The sequence below is a fragment of the Cydia pomonella genome, chromosome 21 (genome assembly GCF_033807575.1).
Source record: "Cydia pomonella isolate Wapato2018A chromosome 21, ilCydPomo1, whole genome shotgun sequence".
Classification (NCBI taxonomy): domain Eukaryota; kingdom Metazoa; phylum Arthropoda; class Insecta; order Lepidoptera; family Tortricidae; genus Cydia; species Cydia pomonella.
In genome coordinates, this window is record NC_084723.1 from 15,049,827 (window position 1) to 15,073,956 (window position 24,130).

General features: G+C 39.7%; 2 protein-coding genes across 3 annotated transcripts in view; one reads left to right on the top strand and one right to left on the bottom strand.

Moving 5' to 3' along the window:
• LOC133529564 (alpha-2 adrenergic receptor) overlaps nt 1-24,130 on the top strand; it is an 876,629-nt gene that overhangs the window by 745,698 nt on the left and 106,801 nt on the right. The gene's annotated exons all lie outside the window — the stretch shown is intronic.
• On the bottom strand, nt 16,514-18,959 carry LOC133529568 (ommochrome-binding protein-like). The gene is made up of 2 exons (XM_061867315.1): nt 18,147-18,959; nt 16,514-17,571 (listed from the first exon to the last, which is right to left on the bottom strand). Exons 1-2 carry the CDS (start codon nt 18,186-18,188, stop codon nt 16,774-16,776), a joined length of 840 nt encoding a protein of 279 aa, XP_061723299.1. The 5' UTR covers nt 18,189-18,959; the 3' UTR covers nt 16,514-16,773.

Here is a 24,130-nt window from a genome sequence, read left to right on the forward strand (position 1 = left end):
CGCATGGAAACTAATCTCTAGAATTGGCGTAGGCACTAGTTTTTACGAAAGCGACTGCCATCTGACCTTCCAACCCAGAGGGTAAGGCCTTAATGTGATTAGTCCGATTTCCTTACGCTGTTTTCCTTCACCGAAAAGCGACTAGTAAATATCAAATGATATTTCGTGCATTCGTTCTGAAAAACTCATTGTAGGAGCCCGGGTTTGAATCCGCGACTACCTGATTGCCAGTCGCACCGATTGCAGCGCTTTTTTACAAATATGTATTGAAGTAAAAGGTTTATTTTTAATGTCAAATTGCGCCAATTAAATTATCCCAGACAGACGAGCAGACGAATGGCCTGATGGTAAGAAATGACCGTCGCCTATGAACACCTACAACAGCAAGCGTACAATATGCTGGCCTAAAGTGCCAATTACTGCATGTAACTTTATCAGGCTTGATGTCAAACCCCTTTTTGGGCCCGAGAAATAATATTTTCCGTTTAACCAAATATCAGGACATCGTTTACAATATTAGAAATGTAAAAAAAATGGTTCATTTCCAAAAATATCTAATATTGAACATTTTTTTTTCTACTCGTCGACTGTAATGGTTGAATTAAGATTTCGTATATCAAACTGTAATTGGGTATTTTTCATGTATGGGCTCCCAACTCAACTATAATATTAATTTTGAAACGGTTTAGTCAACTATAATGAAATGGACCAATCACAGCTCGCCGCGGTCAAGAGGATGAAACAAAACGATAGCTCAAATTTATTATTTATTTTAGGTTGTATAGTAGAAACAATTGCTTCATAAATCATAAACGCATATGTGACACCCTTAATATAGCAACATCCATAGACTACGAAAACCACTTACCATTGCTTGTTAGTCTCCATAGGCTACGGTGGCAAAACTCGAGAAAAAACTGGTTAAAAATTGAATTTAACAAGGAGCAAGTACCAGGACCTCATGAGTTATGAGAGGTGTCGTTGAGCACCCCGCCGGGTCCCGGCGGCCGGGGCGCGTACGAGTATGAAGGTATCGCGGCTGCTCGCGTATCTTAAATAGCTGTATACTATTGGCTTGTTTACCAGTACAATTTTATTAGTTTAAAGTATTATATTTATTGACTCGTAGAAAAAGTTTTGTATACAATAGTGATATAATCAAGCTTTTCAATCTCGTACCTCACTTTGGCAACTCAGCAAGCTTCGTTGCCAAATCACGGTACTTACTCAAATAAAAAGCTCTCTATTATATCCCGATTGTATAAAATACTATTGCAATTAGAGACACAGTACTTGTTACGTTTCAAATATTTTTAACGTTATGCTGATATTGCGTGAAACGAAAACGCTTATCAGGCCCGAAATCGGGACTGATTTCGGGCCAGATATCGGGAAGTGTGCATATAATTGGCGCTTAAAAGATGAGAGTATACTCATTCCTGAAGGTCGTATCCGTCCGGAAAATATCGCTGGCGACAATTCATTCCACAATAAATGATATTATTTATTTAGGTTACCACAACAGAAAACCATCTGTAGTGTAACAAGTTTAGACGGAAAGGTACTTGTCGCAAACATCAAATATCAAATATCAAACATTTATTCAGCAAATAGGCCACAGGGGCACTTTTACATGTCCATTTTTACAAACAATAAATTAAAAAAAAAAACAATTACAAATATTTATTTATTTATTTATTTAAAACTTTATTGCACAAAAGACAAACTTAATGTACAAAAGGCGAACTTAATGCCATGAGGCATTCTCTACCAGTCAACCTTAGGGCAAAGCAGAAAAGATTGTAGGCGGCGCGTTTAAAACTAAAAGAAATTGTTATTGAAAGAATTAGAGTCCTAATACACATAAATTAATTATAAACTACTTAAATACATAAAGACACATACATACATTACATAAATAAATATATATATACATATATATACATATATATACATAATATACATAACCGATTCGTGAGACTGATACTTAATTGATCTTTAAACTGCCAGCAAATAAATCACGCAAAGATTTTTTGAAAGCAAACTTGTTGGGAGCTTTTCTAATGTTAGGGGGAAGACCGTTCCAGAGACGTGCTGCCTGAATGGCGTAAGAGTTAGACATGAAGCTTGTTCTATGAGTGGGGATAGAAAGAGAGAGATTGCCAGTAGAGCGAAATTGACGGTCACGAGAAGCACCATAAAAGTGAAAGAAGTACTTAAGGTATTCAGGGGAGTGTGGATCATTGAGAATGGAATAGAGAGTGCAGAGCATACGAATATTACGCCGTTGACGAATAGGGAGCCAGCCCAACTGGGAACGAAACGAGGACACATGATCATGTTTCCGGAGACAGAAGATAAAGCGGATACAATTATTAAGAAGACGGTCCAACTTGTCAAGTAGTTCTTCATTTAAGTCAGGATAGCATACATCACCATAGTCGATAATGGGTAGGATTAAGGTGTTAACTAATAAAGTTTTAGTTTTGACTGGCAAAAAGTGTCTGAATTTGTTAAGAGCGTGAAGGGTGCCCGTAACCTTCCGACTGATTTCGGCAACCTGCGGTCTCCAGCTCAAAGTACAATCCAAGTGCACACCTAAATCCTTTACAGACGGGCTAAAAGGTATAGGAGTGCCATTGAAACACACCGGCCTAATCGTATCCAGATCCAACTTGGCCAGCTGACGAGAGCTACCGATAATAACGGCCTGACATTTGGCGGGACTTACAAATAGGCCAAACTTTTCTGACTTTCTGAATATCGAATCTATGAAATAATAAATACTTTATTAGAGATGTATACTGTCTCTAAATGTCAAATTACACAAAAAAAAACTATGATAAAAAAATAAAACCATAAAATACTAAAATTCTTTAGAGATGTATAAGTCTCTACGTGTCAGAGATAAAATATAAAAATATATATTAAATTATCCTTAGAGATGTAGAGGGTCGCCAAGGCTTGAATTCTTATATAAATAATTAAAAGACAAAAAAATTAAAACAGACAAGAACCGAATGAAGTGTCTCACGTTAATGTCAGTCAAAAGTAAAGTTACATACTTTAACATAACCTGTACCCCGTGTAAGCTTAAACAGACCGGTCTCCACAAACAGCACCCGTTCACGAGTATGACGTGTATCTCAGCCATCGCCTCCCTCAACCTTCATTCGGGAAAGTGGCGACCCGATCAACGACGCCACCGTAAGTAAAGACTTTTAAGCGAGCATGACATGTTCAAGCTGCCGGGTTGTATTAATATAAATATAATTTAAAAAAAATGTGAGATACAACATTTGTGCTTGTAAGTTACATTAAAGACGGCATAGCGCCACATAAACGCGACTACATATTATTCATAAGGAGTGCCTACCTATAAAACTAAATTATAAATTTAAATTGACTTAGAGATGTACAGGTCTCTAAGTGTCCAAATCATTAAAATAGGTATTAAAATAAAATGAAATTTAAAATAAAATAAAATTTAAAATAAAATAAAATCTTAGAGGTGTATAAGGTCTCTAAGTGTCCAAAACTAAAATAATACAATCAAACGAGAACATGATGTTCTCTTGTGTCAGTTCTACTGGACGCTAGTATGGTTATTTCACAGGAAGAAAACGAAAACACTATTACTGTCATTTTTATCATACTATCAAGATCAAGCTACTGGCTTAAAGGCATCCTTATCATCTATGAAATCATTCACAGCATAATACGCCTTACTTAACAAAGAGCTCTTAACGTGTGACTTAAATTTGTTAAGAGGCAAATTCACTATATCAGTGGGAACTTTGTTATAAAAACGTGTACAGTTCCCGACGAAAGACGTACTAACCTTACGGAGGCGGTGGGCGGGCACAGCAAGTTTATGCTTGTTTCTAGTGTTATAGTTATGGATATCACTGTTAAGCTTGAATTCGTTAATGTTTTTCCGAACATACATAATATTCTCAAGTATGTATTGAGATGCAACGGTAAGAATGCTTGCATCTTTAAATTTCTCTCTTAGGGATACTCGAGCGCCCAGTCCATAGATGGAACGTACAGCTCGCTTTTGCAGTACAAATATTGTCTGAATGTCTGCCGCTTTTCCCCACAACAGAATTCCATACGACATAACACTATGGAAGTAACTAAAGTATACCAGCCTGGCCGTCTCTACGTTTGTTAGCTGTCCGATTCTCCTCACTGCATAGGCTGCTGAACTAAGTTTGCCGGCTAAAGTGGCTATATGTGCATGCCATTGCAGTTTTGAGTCTAAAGTGACTCCCAGGAAAACAGTTCGATCTTCAAATTCCAGCGTATCACCTTTTATTTTAATCTTGCTGTTATTTACCTGCTTGACGTTAGGTAGCGTAAATTTGATGCATTTGGTTTTCTTTGCGTTCAAAAGCAAATTGTTTGCCGTAAACCAGTTTAATACGGTAGATAGCGCGTCATTAATGCTCTCGAATCTATTTTCCTTTCTGTTCACTTTAAATATAAGGGAAGTGTCATCTGCAAACAACACTATATCATGTCTTTCTTGCACAACTTTTGGTAGGTCATTGATGTATACCAAAAACAGGAAGGGACCAAGAATTGAACCTTGCGGCACTCCGAGGGCTACCGGGGACCCAGCCGATTGAGTTCCATTAATAACTACTCGCTGAGTTCTATTCGAAAGGTACGATGAGACAAGGTCAAGGGCACTAGCTTTTATCCCATAGTGGCTTAATTTTCTCTTTAAATTTTCGTGATCAACGCAATCAAATGCCTTCGACAGATCACAGAAAATTCCAATAGCATCTTGAGCTTTTTCCCAAGCGTCAAAGATGTGTTTTAGAAGTACCACACCGGCGTCAGTAGTTGATCGACCTCTGGTAAAACCAAATTGATTGCTATCAAGCAGTTTATTTCTGTTGAAATGTGACGATAGTTGATTTAGAATAAGTTTCTCGAACACTTTGCTTAATGCCGGTAGTATTGAAATAGGTCTAAAGTTTGTGGAGTCGGTTCTTGTTCCTGATTTAAACAACGGGATAATTTTGCTATGTTTCATAATATCTGGAAAAATTCCAGCATCAATGCATCTGTTGAAAATCTCAGCTAAGTATGGTGCAATCGATTCAATAATGGAATGTAATACTTTGACTGACAGACCCCATAGGTCTTCTGTTTTCTTTATATTTAATGACCTAAAAGTCTTAAGAACTATGTTCGGAGTGACATACGAAAATTTGAAAATTTCTGTACATTCCGCCACATTTGTCTTCAAAATTTCTTCAGCGACGTCTGGCGATGAATTAAGAGACTTTGTTGTTTCTACCGGTATATTCGAGAAAAACCGCTCAAAATGATCTGCCACTTCACGGTCAGAACTTACTAAAGTGTCAGCAATTCGTACGGTGTAGTGCGGATCCTTCATCTTACGTTTTCCAGTTTCATTGCCGATTACTTGCCATACAGTTTTAACTTTATCACTAGAACTTAGGATCTTTTTGGACAAATAATCAGCTTTAGCGGCGACACACATCATCTTAAAAGATTTAGAAAAATTCTTAACGTACTCCAGAAATTCCGGCCTTTTATCAGTTGCTTTTAAATCATACAAGTCGTATAGTCGGCGTCTTTTCTCGTGAATATCCGGCGTAGCCCAGTCGCAAAATTTAGTCTTGGCCTTGCCTTGCACCTTCTTCTGAATGAAACAGGCATCAAATTCCGTTTTAATACAGTTAAACAAGTCAGGGTTATCCTGATTACATGAAAGACAACATAATTGTTTAGTGATTTTACGATTGAATAAATCTAGGCGCTTTTCTGAAATCGGCCTGCACATGGTATCTTGAGGAATTTCTTCAGTTTTCCCGCTGAAAGACGCTTTTAATCCACAGTGATCAGAACTTAGGTTGTTAATAACAGATTTACTAATCGCATCCTTGTTACTAAAGATGTTATCTATACATGTAGCACTGGTTGCTGTGATTCGAGTAGGCTCACAAAATACATTGACTAAATTGAAGGATTTAAAAGTATTTAATAACCTTCCACAAAATGGCGAATTTTCAAGTAAGTTAATATTAAAATCGCCACACACAATTATATTTTTCGGAGTTCTAAAAATACTACTAAGTACTTCCTCTATGACCGATTCAAATAAGTTATAGTCCGCCGATGGGGGCCTGTACACGCATACAATTATAAATTGTTCCAACTCAACACAGGAAAGTTCTATATGCCGTTCCACAGACATGTCAACAATGTCTCTACGTTCCTTACTTTTTAAATTATGTTTCACCATTATCAATGACCCGCCGCGATTGCAGGATTTCCTAAAAAAAGAACTTACTATATTATGATTATTGAAATTAAACATAAACTCATGACCTTTAAGCCAGTGTTCAGTAATACAGAGAACGTCAATATTATCGGACTGTAAAAACAAATCAATTTCAAGTTCCTTACAGGCAAATCCTTGGATATTTTGGTGAACTAAGTTCAATAAATCGGTTTTACTAAACATACTAGCATCGCAGTGATCAATAGGAACGGAGCCGGCTGGTGCACACGTTGTCGTAGCGGTTAGTTTAAATTCAAATCTCCAGACGGCTCCATCTCAAAACCTACGCTACCAAAGCGTAAAATACTACGTGACTTAAGGCTATTAGACGCCGCGCTAGCCACGACGGGGTCTTCAATATTATATGCTAACAGGTTAGCACACTCTACTAGACATCTTCTGGGTAGGTAGGTTCTTTTATGGGACATAACAAAATCTTGTATAAATTTATTCGTATCAAAATACGAAATCGTACTACTGTACAAGGAAAGGTTATACAATAAAGAATTGTAGTGAAATACCCTTTTATTGACCTTGCTCGACATTCTATATGGGAGCGCACAGATAATTATTTTTGCAACCTCTCTCTGGTCAATCGCCGACAGCGTAGCGGATAATTTTAAAATATCTCGTTTAGTACAGTCTATACTATTCCCTAAGAAAACGATAAGCGTGGAGGCGCGGTCAAACTCGCCTGTAGAAATACATTCTATCAGTCGATCGGCGGAGGTCCCCGGGTGACAGTTGTTGAGGACGCCCTGCGACAAGCGCTCCGCCAGCAGCGCGCCAAGGCCGGAGCCCACCTCGTCAGAGTATAGGATGGTGCGGCGGGGGCCGCCGCGCGGGCTCGGGGCGCGGCGGGCGGCGCGGGCGCGCGGCCTGCCGGGGGGCACGGCGGCGGGGCCGCCGGCTCCACGAGGCTCGGCGGCGGGGCCGCCGGCTCCACGAGGCTCGGCGGCGGGGCCGCCGGCTCCACGAGGCTCGGCGGCGGGGCCGCCGGCTCCACGAGGCTCGGCGGCGGGGCCGCCGGCTCCACGAGGCTCGGCGGCGGGGCCGCCGGCTCCACGAGGCTCGGCGGCGGGGCCGCCGGCTCCACGAGGCTCGGCGGCGGGGCCGCCGGCTCCACGAGGCTCGGCGGCGGGGCCGCCGGCTCCACGAGGCTCGGCGGCGGGGCCGCCGGCTCCACGAGGCTCGGCGGCGGGGCCGCCGGCTCCACGAGGCTCGGCGGCGGGGCCGCCGGCTCCACGAGGCTCGGCGGCGGGGCCGCCGGCTCCACGAGGCTCGGCGGCGGGGCCGCCGGCTCCACGAGGCTCGGCGGCGGGGCCGCCGGCTCCACGAGGCTCGGCGGCGGGGCCGCCGGCTCCACGAGGCTCGGCGGCGGGGCCGCCGGCTCCACGAGGCTCGGCGGCGGGGCCGCCGGCTCCACGAGGCTCGGCGGCGGGGCCGCCGGCTCCACGAGGCTCGGCGGCGGGGCCGCCGGCTCCACGAGGCTCGGCGGCGGGGCCGCCGGCTCCACGAGGCTCGGCGGCGGGGCCGCCGGCTCCACGAGGCTCGGCGGCGGGGCCGCCGGCTCCACGAGGCTCCGCGGCGGGGCCGCCGGCTCCACGAGGCTGGGCGGCGGGGCCGCCGGCTCCACGAGGCTCGGCGGCGGGGCCGCCGGCACCACGAGGCTGGGCGGCGGGGCCGCCGGCTCCACGAGGCTCGGCGGCGGGGCCGCCGGCTCCACGAAGGGCAGCGGCGTCGGAGCTGGCTCGACATAGGTCAGCAGCGACAAAGCCAGCTTGACAAGGCTCGGCGGCGACGGAGCCAGCTCGACAAGGCACGCCCGCTCAATAAGGCTCGGCGGTGATGATGGCTGCAGTGGCGTCGTGTCCACGGGGCTGGGGGCAGGCTCGGGACTGCGGCGCAGCTCGGGTGCGAGGGAAGCGCGCGAGGCGAAGAGGGCGCGCAGCGCTGGCGAGCACGGTGCGGCCAGGACGGCGCGCAGCGCGGGCGACTCCGGTGCCACGGGGCGCGTCGGAGGCCGCGGCGAGTCCATGCGCAGAGGGTAGCCGCTGCCCGGTTCTAGAACATTATTCATAAAGGCTATGTATTCCTGTAATGCTTTACTAGATAGTTCGTCTCTATTATTGAGGTCTTTTAACTTTAATTCCAATTTATTTAATTCATCGGATTGATGATTCAACTCTTCTACTGTTCGGTCTAATTTGTATTGACAATTTAGAAGTTCAACACTCAAGGCGACACTATTACATTTAGATTGTAGTGTCTTGAATACTGAATTATTGCGTTTTACTAAAAGTTTTGATCTTTTTATGAATCTACTTAATTTTAAATATTTTTTTATTTTCTTGGAGCCTTTCAGTGTAATTATACTATCACTGCTGCCCTCTATGGGCACAGAACTTGTAAAACCTACAGTTCCTACCATAGGGGAGCTACCTGTGTTTTCATTATCTAAATCTAGTTCAAAACTATTAAATTCAGCAAAAATACTTAAATTATTGTTAGGCGGTCCGGACTGGCCGGAGCAATACTTGCAAATATTTTTTGACTCTGACTCCTCCAGCTGCTGTTCCAGGTCCTGAATGCGTTGCAATGCCTGCTCGTGTATCTCCTGGCATTGCTGGAACCGGTCAACAGCAGCCTGAAGTTCATCCCGCTGCCCTTGCATGTCCTCAAATTCAATATCCTGATTTGCAAGCTGACTTTTGAGAGTTGTATTTGTTCGAACAACACGCTCAAATTCCTGTTCACTCTCTTCCTGCTCTTGGAGGAGTTTTGTATTCAACACAGCGGCTTCTTTGAGGTCTTTTTGTAATTGTTGCACTTTAGCCACCAAGACATCCTTGCGTGTAGTCATTTTAGTGGTTTTTGCTGTAAACATATTCATAATGTGAGATATCTGAGCCAGAAAATGTAATGAATTTCAATGCTTCTAACAAAATATAATGACTAAAATAAAGTAAAAATAACTCCACTGACTTAATTTCTAAGTAAGATTGCAAAGAGTAAACTTTATAATTCACTATCTTGCAAGTTCACTCATAACCACAGGGTATAATTTTATTGTTCTTGAAGTGATTTAAAAATGAATTAAGATATTTTGATATGTTAGAATCCTGTTATGTTACAAACCAAGTTCTTCACAAAACATATAAAGGTAGCACAAAATAAAGTTTGACAAATAATAATTCTAGACAAATAAACAAAAAACTAGGCTTATAAATTATGAAAACAATACTCATCTGTAAAAATCTGCGGTAAAATACAGGCAAATACGGTGTAATTTTAAATTTGGAACGTTACACCGTTGACAGTTGCCTTGTTTTCTGTCGTCAATATTTTCTTCATATGTTACATTAGAAGGATAACGATGTTCTACTTCAATTGCGATGTGAACTTTCTAATTATCACCAAAACTTCTTAATTATTACATTATAACGTTTTAAATAATTATTTTAATACGCAGAGCTAATTTGACGTTTGCTCCCGGCCAGTGTTGCCACTCGTCCATCATGTTATAGAATAGAATAAAATAGATAGAAGTATTTTTTTCGTAAACACAAACGAGACAAATTATAAGTGCATAATGTAACAACAACATAAAGTATTATAGTGCCACGAAATGTCATCTTAGCATGTCATACATACGTCATAGTGCCACGAAATGGCATCTTTGCATGTCATACATACTATGGAGTGTGGAATTAAGAGGAGTGGCATCTCTTATGTTATGGTAGAACTGTTGCAAAAGTGTCCAGCTGTCAGCTATAAATAATAGTTCCAAATCTCTCCAGAGTAGCGCTAGAGTAGCTAAGACCTAGGCGTTATTGATAGAGTGAATTGCGCTGTCTATGATTTGATTTTTTTGTTCAAGTACTCTAGGTATTGTAGCGCCACCTATTAAAAGTTTTTTTGATGACTCTTTTTGGTACATGGAGATTTCGTTCCTTATCTCCACCTTCCGTAATACATACGACATTCTCTGTTCCTGTGGACCACTAATGTCAAAAAGAAGTACCCACATAGGACGGCACGTATTGCAATCCTATTAGGTACAGAACATTACAGCCCAAAGAATCTGGAATTTCCTGGATTCAACGGGCATTAGTAATGAACTTTTAAGGGTAAAAAAAAACAATAGATCACTGCCTGGTCGACATGGCACTCAAGGGCCTACAAACTTCAATAATAATAATAATAAGGCGTAGGGATGTGACGACCCCATCGCCCGCTGGTTTTACCAGTGCAATCAGGATTCTCTGCCTCTGGCTTGCCTTAGCCGGCCGGCCAGAGTGGAGTCGTTAGAGCTATAAGCTCCAGGGGTGGAAGTGAAAAATTGCATAAGACGCGAGTTGGCACAGTGGCTGCGAGCAGCCACTGGGTAGAAAGCGGCGTAACACCTCTCGACACCCCTGAGCCGCTCACACCGGTGTTGCCCTTGAGCCATCCTAGATGTCGCTTTTTGTGGGGGCCCATCTTGTGGGGGCGAGTCACCGTCTGCCGGAAATAAAATTGAATACCGTTTTATTAGGCAGGCGTCCGGTTTTTTATCCCATAAACCAGTATTTAGTCCATCGCTTTCACCCAATAGCCCAGTTCATTTTAGATTCCATCAACCCTCAAATAGTCCTTACACCCTTACTGCCTCTGCGTGCGTCCCATGACATGGGCAAGGGCAGCATCCGCTAGGTGTACCCCTTACATTTCATTAAAGTGTCAAAAGGGCATCTACGTGTTGGCTTCGGCTCCGCGCCAAACCAAACCATTGTTCCGTGATGGGAAAGACATAATAATAATAGTGGGCGGCGAGTCACCGCCTGCCTCGATAACTAGTGAAAGCATTGTTATGGCAGGTGTCCGGACGTCTTTGCAATAACCCAGTCTCATTGTCCTCCCAAACTTCAATCCATATACCGTTTTACTGTTCACTTTACTACAATAGTCCCAATGCCTATTGCGACCGGTTCATGGGTGTCTATTGTTGCGCCCGTGAACGGGTCCCAGCAGGCGTTCTACATGACATTAAAGCTCTCCAAGAGGCCTCTACGTGTTGGATCTATATCCCCACGCAGCCTATCAAAAGACCGGGATTTATAGGCCCATGAAATCCAAGGAGATACAAATAATAATAATACGTCATAGAGGTCTCGGGCATACATAGCGCGCGTAAGGGCTTATTTAGACGGTGCGGGAACTCGCATGTGTGTTTCATTAGGTACATTCCGGCATTTGAGGCTGAATTGAGGCTACCTCAATAGTTCGCAATATAAATAAATCGTATGCGAGTTCGTGCGCCGTCTAAATGAGCCTTAACAATATTATTTGGTCTGTGGTGACAGCACGAGTGGTGCAACTCGCAGGAGCCGGAAGCGAACATAAAACTGGACGCGGCTGTGTATGTCAGGAACACTCAACAGCATATAATAACTTAATACATAACTACTTCAAATACGTCAACGAGGATGTGGACTGTTTGGGTCGGCAACGCGCATGTAACTCCTCTGGAGTTGCAGGCGTATGTAGGCAACGGAGACTGCTTACCATCAGGCGAGCCGTAAGCTTGTTTGCCACCGACGTAGTATAGAAAAAATATCACTCGCAATTCTAAATAAACGTTGCAAAATAATAAACCGTCAAAATGCGATAGCTGGCATATTATATGACGTACCAATGCCAACGACAGAATTTGGTATTGAAACACAGATCGCCTAATTCAAGATGGAGCAATTTTACAGATGTAAAATACTTTGACCGGCCAATACCATTGGAGCAAAGTTCAAGAATTTATTCAGCCAAGTACGCCCCATGGTATCTTTTACATATCAATAAAACATTTTCGTGATATCATAAAGACTATACCAGTGGCTCCGTGAGCTGTGCCTGTTGACCTCTCGAGCATAACTTTAATAAATACCATACGAACCATACACTCCGCGATTTGGAAAATTTCTAAAACCTGAATCGACAAAAAAAAACTATTGATTTATTAAACCTGCTCGGAATCGGCTGATAATTGCGACCGGTAGAGGCTGATATCCGGACATACGACAGCATTTATTTTTTGCCCAATCTGAAATGGCGACTATCACTAATGCTCGATTAAAAAAGCGGACTCAATGCCTTAAGCTACCTTAATTCGTTATCTAATGGTCATAGAGCCAAAAAGATATACTTTTGTATGTTGTTAACCAAATGTGTGTCGGTCCTTTTAAATGAAATGAAATTAAATAGTATTTATTTAAAAGTGACAAAAGGCGGACCTAATGCCATGCGGCATTCTCTACCAGTCAACGTTTAGGCCAAACAGAGAAGCATAATTGGTGCGGGGCATGTAAATAACCCTAAGGCTTGACGCTTAAAATTAATAGGCAAAAATACAAATGTATAATGTGAAGATAAAATAAATACACAGTACAATAATAATAATAATTATGTACCTTTTATATATAAAATATAAGAGGTACATACCAATAAATAAATATATATATACGTACCTACTACTAAATTTACTATGAAGAAACTTAATCATGAGACTTTTCTAAAAGATACTTGCGCAGCATGCGCTTGAACGTCATCTTAGAGGCTTGTCGTATGCTGAGAGGTAATTTTATCTGATTGATGCAGTGTCTGTAGAAGGTAGTCTGCGTATTGAAATCAACCGGATTATTCGGTGCGTGCTGGTGACGTGACGTGACGTGTCCCAATCGAGAGTAGTTTTGGATATCTTATCTTATATTAACGTTTTCGTCAGAAATAGGGGAGCTATTTCAGAGTGACAGTTGGGTATTAATATTTCTATAATATATTTATCCTAATAGATAAAGTAAGAGCGAATCGCCTAGCGTGGTATGGGCATATGATGCGGAGGGATGAAAGTCATGTGACGAGAAAGGTATTACGAATGAATGTGGAGGGATGGAACGGGAGAGGAAAACCTAGGAAACGGTGGATGGATTGTGTGAGAGATGACATGAAACGAACGCGAGTGAATGATGAGATGACGGGTGACAGAAAGATATGGAAGAAAAAGACATGCTGCGCCGACCCCAAATGAATGGGATAAGGGCAAGCGATTGATGATGATGATGATGAATATATTTATCCTACTGAGACCTCCTGTACAAATTATTGTATGTACTTATATACCAAAATATATTTTAAACTTTTATTGCATAACAAAGATTTTCAAATTAAATACCAAAACAACTACTTTCGGGTCTCAGGCTAGGAGGTATCTTTATAACTGGAAGCATCTCCTCCCATTTTAAATAATAAAAAAATCAGAGCACAACGAGGGTGTGGAGTATGAAGGTCGGCAACACGCTTATAACACTTCTAGAGTTGCAGGCGTTGATACGCTATGGAGACTGCTTACCATCAGGCGGGCCGTATACTTGTTTGCCACCGATGTTGTTGTTGTAATTACTTAAAGCAACGCACTTGCAACCTGTCAGGATTTTGCAGGTGTTCATGGGCGACTATAGGGAGCGTGCATGAACTGTAGGAGGCAGCACAGGAGCCGTCAGATTTTTGGCGCGAGGCGTAAATGCGATGTTTATTGTTCCGATGTAGCCCACAAGATGGCAGAACCTACTATGCACAAGAAAACACGTGACGTGTACATGTGCATGTTTATGGTTCCGATTCAGGCCACAAGATGGCAGACCCTCCAACGCGCACGGTCGCTATAACTGCTCATTAACTTATAGAAACGAGACTTAATCGCGTATTAAGTTTTAAATTTACCTACGACGTTTCGAGGACGGCGTTGTCGCCGTGATCTCGAAGAAGACTGGCAAAAGTTGACATCAACATGAATTTATCTTGTTAATACGCGATTAAGTCCTATATCTATAAGTTAATGTGTAATAATAGTGAAAGTTTGAATCAGTGACTATAATTACTTACCATCGGAGACGACTCGTCTGCTCATCTTTTCTTGGGCCAACTTTACTCCATTTCGCATGCACCAATAAACTTATCAATATACCTAGATATTTTTCTAGCAGGAACGGAATTTGCTTAGTGTTTACCACAATAAAAATATCGACAATCTTGTTATCGATAAGTACATACTTACTACTTCAACGAAGTATACATATTTAAGTAAAAGAGAAAGACGGTCATTAATACATCAGTGCGATACTGTTAATAATAAAAAACTAAGATACACCTACACTGTAGCCATATACAGAGACACAGACACAGATTTGCTATGGGATCAAAAATGGGTTTAATATAGTACATTCTGCGTCAATTTGAAAAACAATTTAGGTGTGTGTTTATCATGGAGTGACTTATGGGAGAATGAATTCAGTGACACGAAGAAAGAAAGTTACAAAAGGGTTTCAATTTGTTTTCTAAAGTATGTAAAAAATAAATAAATTTATAGTTTTGTTACTATTATCTATTTTTAACGCACCCTATTACCCTATATTTTTCTTTGTATTACCTCTATCACGTTGAAGTGGCACTTATCGATAACAGGACTGTCGATGTTTTTATTTTGTCAAACACTTAGACGTCAACGTTCGTGCTACAAAAATATCTAGGTATACTTATCAAAATAAGACCAAGACCATAACAAATGGTAAAATCTGAATCGGGCTCGGGAAGCCATTAACAGTGTATGTTGGTTGAAATTGCTTATCGCGGACACTGTACCAATCAGCGCAAGTGTTCTCTGCTCGATGGGTACATCATCACAGGCTTTTGCATCTATTGCAGACGATTTAAATACATTCTGTTTAGACAATGGGTTTGGTGACTGTGGAGGCCGATGCGTGAGCGACGACCGCACATTTTTGGCAGAGAAAGCTCATGCTACCTGAGGTTCCAGTCCCGGTTTGCTTTCTGCGACACCTTCTGCTATCTAATACATTAAACCAGGCCGCGTAGCCAACATGCAAATCGCTTACGCTACGGAACGGTCGAAACGCAACTGTCACTGTCGTACTAATATGGAAGAGCGATAGAGAGACATAAAGCGTTTCGTTGTCGTAGCGATATCGATTGTCACCTTCGCAAGGCCGGCAGTCTTGGTCTCTTAACCTTCTCCCCTCCACAACACGTTTGTGCCATGCACGGTCTTCAACTAAGGTTTCCCAGGCATGGTGGTCGATTTCAAATGCTGACGTCTCGGTTAACACAGTCTTTAAAACGCGGCATCGGTCTACCAACGTCCAACGATGGGTACAAGGATAAATTAATATAAACATGGGATAATCATACCTATAGTATGAATTTTGATTTTTACGCATCAAGCCCTAATCTGTTAAACAAAAGCCTTTGTTTCTTTTATGAAGCGGTTACCAATTTTAGCTTTGTATTGTTACCTGAATCTGCATAATGTTTTTGTAGCTGTTGATACTCCTTAAAATAAATAAACACACAATTTTATCGAAATCTGATTGAAAATAAAACTACAACTAAAAAAATCTGCCCACATATGGTGGTCACGGGGGTCTTACGGGTACCTATATGCCTTTTCCAGTAGGTAAGTTGTCTGTGGTTTTGGGTCTATCTCAGCAAAAAAGACTGTAAACTCCCCATGACCTTAATACCGAGTGAACCGATATAATTAAGATCCAGCCTTTAATGAAATTCTCCATGGTTGGGTTTAAAAGGCTAATAGATAATAAACCCTTTTCTATCGACTTTTTATTAACTGGCTGCTCTGACTGTAAGCTTAATGAATCGAATAAAAAGATTTTCAAGCGACAACATTTAAGTAACGAATTTTAACTATGAAACTATCGTGAGACTCGAACATATTTAAATAGCTATTTGTTTTACAAGGGGGCAAAGTTGTCGTTTAACCGCTCATGCTAATATTGATACACGAGCAAGCGAAAGATTTCAAAATTGACCTACGAGCGTAGAGAGTGATGCGAGAAGTGGAATCTTGAACGTAGCGAGGGTTTTAAGGCACGGGTTAAACAAACTTTGCCTCCGAGTGAAACACAAAAAAAACATACCAACGCCAGCCACCACCAAATTATGAACTATGAAATACCAAAAAAATGAAACCAAATCAAATCCATAAACGTAATAAAAATGTATCATTCAAAATAATCATTTAAAAGTCAATTCTTCCAGCTCAAAATATCTGATTACTTTGTCCTACATGTGGATAAAATGCAACTTTCGCATTATTTTTTAACAATCAAGCAGATCTTACCAGTTGGTGTGGTGAAAATTATTTTAAACGAGTTACTCATACCCAGGTATTATTATGTTTAGAACATCAGTTAAGATTGCAAGCTAATTTAAGCGATTTACATGAATTGATTGAATATCAATGAATTGTGAGCATGGCATGTTTATACGCAGGTAATAGCTATTTTCTAAAGAAAAACTAAATTTTTCGTACTTTTAACTGCAATTATTATTTAATTTTCTAACTCAGATCACAATTTTTTATAACATTTAATAATTTTGAATTATTTTTCATTTCGTAATAATCTAAATATACTAAAATTATCTGCAAATATCAAATTATCTTGTTTATCTGTCGTTATACCTACAATATTCTTCTCATTCATAAACTTCTGTAGTCCATTTTTTACCACTGTAAACACTCCACGATCTGTGCCAAGGTACACTATGCCGTTATTGTCTTCAGCCATTGCATTCACTGTATGAGCTTTTCTAAGCCCTTTAAGGTCCCATTGCGTCTCATTTTTATCATAAATGTAAATGTTGTTCTTAACAGTGAAATATACTATTCCTTCCCTACTGACAAGGAAATGGTCTATCTTTAGATCCATAAATTCAGAAATATGTGCAAACTGTCCTTCATGTTCTATGAATACTTTCTTATCTGGATGCCGAATGTAATATAAGCGTTCCTTGTAAAAAAGTGATTTTATGTGAACATCCTTTTCTGCGTAAAATTCTGGCTTCTTCGTTTCCATGTTGTACTTGTAAATTCCTTTACTTCCTCCTAAATAAACTATATCATTTTCTTGATCTACAGTATTAGCACATCCTTTCTTGATTCCCGTGATTGTTTCTGTTTCTTTTGTATCCATATTTAAAAAGGCTACTTGGGAATCGAAATTTTGAGGTCTGCTAAAGCAGAAGAACAAAGTATTGGTATATTTGTGGACGTTCAGGCAACATGGCTTCATTCCACTTCGGTTCCATAATAAGAGTACTTCTTTCGTGTAGTAGGTTTTATAGTATTCTATATTTTGCACAGGTAATGGAATTAATATCAGACATATTAATATTGGTATCTGAAAGAAAATTATTTTTATTTGACTATTATTTTGTTTACCTCTGTCTTTATATAGTATGTGTGACTCCTTGTAAAATTATTTTGAGGTTGTGCAATAAAAAGGATTTATATTATATTATATCGTGTTGTTACATTTCTTGCTTTCCTACAAGTATCAATATACAAATATAAACATTTTTATAAATAAACTTAGGAAAACTATAACGGTTTCTTTGCTGACCACCAGAAAAATACTCGAGCATTCTAAAATAACTTTGAAACAATAAATTAACTGAAAACTTAAGTCTGCAATCCCGCGCTGTCAATTTGATAGGGTAGATTGGGGAGTAATAAATTGAATTGAATGGTCACCCCAATTTACTTAAAACAATTATGTCTGAAGAAACTATACTTTCGGTAATGCTTTGAATAATTGTATTATTCTATATTTATATAACTCTAAATATCTTAAATAAACTGATAGATATGAAACCTCCCTTTATGTTCTTCCATTTAAAAATATCAGTTCTTCCTGCCCTGGAAGGAGAAAACTGTCATGACAGTTTCCTTATAATGTCATCACTACGTACATACCTGCATGTTTGTGAACTTCCTTGCATTATTGCATAAATCCATTATTTCAAAACCCACAATACGGAAGCAATGCACTGGACACACTAAAGATGTGACTTATCGAGACAACAAGTGACGAAGGCGATATAATGTTTCGATTATGTTATGAAAACATCCCTGGAAACGATATTGTTGTCATTGGGACCGTTTGTCGTGTTATATAAGCAGTAATAAAAACATGTGTTCAAAACTAAAACAAAGTTACAATAACTGTTTTGAATGATAGTCGGTTAGTTTCACTAGACGTACGATTATGATGACGACCGGTCTAGCCTAATGGGTAGTGACCCTGCCTATGAAGTCGATAGTTCTGGGTTCGAATCCCGGTAAGGGCATGTATTTGTGGGATGAGCACAGTTACCTGAGTCATGGATGTTTTCTATGTATATATTTAAGTATAATTTGTATATTATATATATCGTTGTCTGAGTACCTACAACACAAGCCTTCTTGAGCGTACCGTAGGACTGAGTCAATTTGTGTAAATTTATTTTTTGTTCACTAAGTTCTCGCTGGTATTCTACTTAAAAATCAAACCTGAAAAGCTTGCTTACTTAAAATTAATTAAAAAATAGATTAAAGAAGTCGAATTAAATAAACACTCGAAAAAAAATGACCTCCCTCCTGGACCAAAACACCTCGAAGGGAAATCTTGGCCGGCGGCCGGCAATTTACGCGTCGCTAATTAAAACAAATGCTATTCTGTAATTTCGTCACACCGGCCTGCAAATAACATAGTCTACAGTAGGCCAACTAGTAATAGAGTAAAGAAAATAGTCTTATACATATTACACGAAAGAAAACAATACCTAGTTACATCTTTTATTCAGACGACCGGTCTGGCCTAGTGGGTAGTGACCGTGCCTATGAAGTCAATAGTCCTGGGTTCGAATCCAGGTAAGGATATGTATGATATTTGTTCCTTAGTCTTGATGTTCCTATTTCTGCAACATACTGGTAATTCTACTTGCATCATAATTTTCTTACTTGCCGTATTCTAGGGTTAGTTGTAAAGATTACTTACTCTTATCCTGCGTGGTTTTCCAATATTACAGGTACTTTTAATTTTTGAATGACTAATTGAAAAGTACCTTTATTCTCGGTCTAAATATTTTTTTTTAGGAAATCAGAAAGCCACAGTTAACCTCTGACCGAAACTTACCTACTGCAATACTCATCTCTTATGTTCGCGCCCGAATAATTATTTTAGTCCCGTAACTGGAGTAGACGCAGCAAACCAGGTTAATTAAAAAATATATATTTATTGTCCTTTAGATTAATGCTATTGATATCGCAACGATGCTTGGATATTGCGTCTCAATTAAAAGCCAATTTACAGTTCGACAAAAAAAGGCAAAAATTAGGTAGATATCCTGTCTAATATATGTCAAACTGAAAAATATGTCATCAATCAAGGGAAAAAAAGAAAAAAGTGACCAAGCCCTTTAGTGGCGAAAGCTGGACCCGAATCGGCGTCTTCAGCTTACGCCCTAGTCTTCTAGGCTACCCGGCCTCCGGCATTGGAGGGACCGGTCACTTTTTCCGTAGTAAATATATTCCAGTTTAAAATTTATATAATTTTATACTACGTTGGTGGCAAACAAGCATACGGCCCGCCTGATGGTAAGCAGTCTCCGTAGCCTATGTACGCCTGCAACTCCAGAGGAGTTACATGCGCAATGTAAATATTATTGTATATTTTATGTAGGTAATTACTTTTGAAAATGAAAAAATTAAATTTAATTTATATTTATATTTTTTGTTATTCTACCATTACGATTATTTGATATATTTTCTTCTTGGAATTCTTGTATGTTAGTTTGTAGTTTTTGACGATCATGGCCTATTATAATTATGGCCTAGGTAAATTTGTACTGTTCTTTATGTGATAATCTGCAAACGAGCAGGTGAGCCGCCATGGACATAGTGTTGTGTTCCTGCCGGTGAGTAAGGTTGCCAGAGCTCAACGAGGGGGCGGGTTTAGGGTCGGCAACGCGCATGTAACTCCTCTGGAGTTGCAGGCGTACATAGGCTACGGAGACTGCTTACCATCAGGCGGGCCGTATGCTTGTTTGCCACCCACGTAGTATAAAAAAAAATCAAAATCACGGGAGCCACTTCAGCGTTGCCAACTTTTGAGAACCCTAACCACCCGCTTCTTGAAGAATCCCATGTCGTAGCGCAAGGGAAATACCTCAGGAGGCAACTCATCCCACATTCTGCACGTTCTAGGAGGTAACGAGAGAGATGCCCGCTTATTCTTGGTGTCCCATGTACCTATCTAAGAAGTGAGGAAGTGCTTTTCTCCTTTGGCTGGATGATAAAAAAGAGACGATGGCACCAATTCAAAAAGTTCTTCTGAGCATTTCCCATTGTAATGATGGTAGAACATATATGCAAAGAGAGCCAAAGTTTCTCTGAAGGCTAAGAGGTTCTAAGCCGTCAGTAAGTTTGGGATCGCCGACAATACGAACTGCTCGCCGTTGGATGGAGTCAAGAGGAGCTGGTATTGTGGAGCGCCAGGCCAGAGATAAGAACAGTACTCCAGGAGGTCGAACCTGCGCTTTATATAACAAAAGTCTGTGACCCTGTGTGAAGTACTATTTGGCTATGTTAAGCACCCCAAGCTATACAGCTGTAACTTATATCATGAAATAAAATAATCTAATATATATTCTGTGACTGCATAGTGTGTTACAGTGTTACATGAAAGCACAAATCAAGATATTTAAATAAATTAATTTGATTTGCTAAACAAATATTAATGCATTCACTTGTTGGTAAGCAGCCAACTTATAGAACGCATTTATGTTGCAGAATGAGATGAATGTTAGCGGTTTGTAACCATTATACGAATGCAGAATAATATTGTAAGTTGCCTGCTTACGTTCAGTAATGCCGTCAATTTTCTACATTTTACCGCCAGACTGTAGGTAGTCCAGAATATACGTAGGTAAGCAGTATGTCTCCCAAAATATTTCAAAATAGGCCTTGTTGTTACTAAGCAAGTATAAAGCTTTCTCATAATTTCTTATTTCCAGTTATACACTATTTGTTTTTTGACATTTAAATTCACTCTATAAAGCAAGAGTGAATAGCAGACTGTGAAATTAGTGAGCTTCATCTTAGGACCTGTCTTCACATTCCATCAGGTGTGACTAGGGCCAAACGCCGATCAGTTAATAAAAATAAATCTATATACGTTCTATCATCTTAAAAGCAGTGATTCTTACTTTATTTAAGTCTAACAAGTTTTTTATCTAATTTACAATTCTCTTTTCATCCAAAATGATGCTTTTTACATAGCACTGCCCTTCTTACAAATTTGTTTATCTTTGCCAATTTCTTTTAATCTTTTGCAGGCACTTATTAATTCTAATTCATCCTCTATCGAAGATCGTTTGAAGGATCCATAATTGGTTTTTTGTTTCTTTGTTTTTATACTTTAGCTTTAAGAATTATCTCTTAAAGTAATTGAATATAAAATATTGGGTCACAAAAGCAATTTCATTTTAAATTAGGTTTTGACGAGATCTGAATACTGTTTGTTTTTATGCTTATTTATAAATTGCTAGATTGCCTAAATTTGCGTCGTTGAAAGAAAATATCTTAACATTTTAATTTTAACCTTGTTTACAAGAATTGTATTTTTAAAGTTTTATAATCAGCAATCCTACAAACCAAGTATGGGAGAGTGGCCTAAGCCCGTATCTTTATCAAATGTTTGACGTATCGTAAAGTTCGAATCGGGCCGTGTGTAATTATTATGTGAACGCTTCTGAGTTCTTTCCAAGCTCTTATTTAACTTGCCTTGTTAGTATGTATGTCAGTTGGTGTGGGTTAAAACTTGCCAGCTAAATTTGACCCACTTCCTGATTTCGGATTGAGCTGAAAATTTGCATACATATGTAAGTCAGGTGACAATACAATATTATATGGTACATCAAGCTGATCTGATAATGGAGACAGAAGGTGGCCATAGGAACTCTGTGATGAAACAACGCAACTTAATTGTGTTTGGGGTTTTTGTGCCTCGATGAGTATTAGTTGCCTAACGTAAAAAAGTACAGTCAATGATAAAACCCAATTTTACCATATATGATATATTTGGCAAAAACTATTTTTGTATAGATAGGGCAACAGAGAAATGTAAGCTATGTAACTAGATGCTAAATTAAGAAATTAGTGAATTCATTAAAACTATGAAAGGAGGCTGTCATCTGTACCCCTAGTGTAAATTTATTCCATAGCGAAACGTGACGTACGCGCTTGCGTTAAGTCTCATTTTGTATGGGATTTTGAGTTTCCAAAACGTCTCGCTTGGCGCGCTGTTTAGAAATCCCATACAAAATGAGACTTAACGCAAACGCGTACGTCAGTCACGTCACGCTATAGAACAAATTTACACTAGGGGTTTTGATAATTTGAAAACAATGTCATCTATCAATCAATCAATTGCATGTAGATAAAACTTTATTCCTTCTTTTTTTTTCTTTCTATTTAACTATAAAAGAGGATAAGTACGTTTTTGAGTTTATAATTTTCGCCATTAATTTTGTCGTGAATTTTCTTCTTCTAGTACTTATATGTAATCGAAAATCTCGTTAACACCCTTGACAAACACCTTTTATTTTATACCGTACAGCGCCATCTACATTCGTTTTCTTTTTGTGTCTACAATATTTAATTTAATATTCCTTAGTCTGTGCTTAGTGTGGGACCCGGACAACTTTGAAAAGCGCAATAAGGTTGGCATGGTGGATGGTGGACGGGTAGTGGACATCCACCGACCCACTGGGTGAACATTGTTCACAGGAGCCTAATATTAGGAAGACGGAAAATCGTGCAGAATGGAGAGCCTTGGCCCTCTAGTACGACTTGCGTTCTAGATGTATGCTAAAGGGTTTGGTGCACAAAATAACCCCACGATGTCATGATATAACGACCCTTAGTGATGAGGAATTTAGAAAGAATAAATCTGTGCCTTAAAATTTAAACCCAACCTAGTTAACGTTGTGTATTCTACGTCTAACATTATGAACATGTAGTCTAATTACGTGAACGTGTATTGTAACTGACGTGTAATTTAATTGTATATTATTTTGTTTCAGGTAATTATTTAAAATTAAGTACATAGAAACATAACAGCGGAATGGAACTTGGTATGTATTGGGGTCATTCTCTGAGAATATGTCGAAATCGCGAAAAAAAAAATGGCTTTTTGATAAATTTTGGCTGTCTGCTGACCTTGACATTTTGTATGGGAGAGTTTTTTTTTTCGCGCCTATTAATTCAGTCCGTAAATTATTGCAGGTAACTAAATAAACACCTTGTATAATGGTCCTGCAATATCTTTAAAATCTATAATACGGAGAAAACGCTAGTCTTTATAATATAGTGTACATGTTTCCCCGACATAGTTTATGAAAACACGCCAGCAAAATATTTTCATTGCTTTAATAAGGACGAGAATATGCACGAGTGCAATTTTGACAGTGTTACAAAAAGTGCGGTCGGGCAAATTGTTTAATTCAATCTGCTGTGTGCAAATTTAGCTCGTATTTTGGCCAAAACCTCGTCCTGAATATCGTGGGTTGGCAAAAAACAAAACCAGTATGTTACAAACTTACAATTCTGGGTAGTAAGGATGTTGACAGTATTTATGGAAAAAAGTTATTGGGTACCAGCATAGCTACCACCAGTTTTGATATTGATATATTCGCTCACGTCTTCGTCAATTACTTTTTATACATCTCGCTTGCAGTAATATGTGTTTACGAGCGAGATGCATAGAAAGTAAGTTATGTAGACGTGAGCAAATATGTCAATGCCAAAACTGGTGGTAGCCGTACAGGTACGAAATAAAGCACTAGAAAATTATAATCATTAAAATAATTAGCATAATTTGTAAGAATATTTCTTATTAAAATGTAAGTTTTTATAGC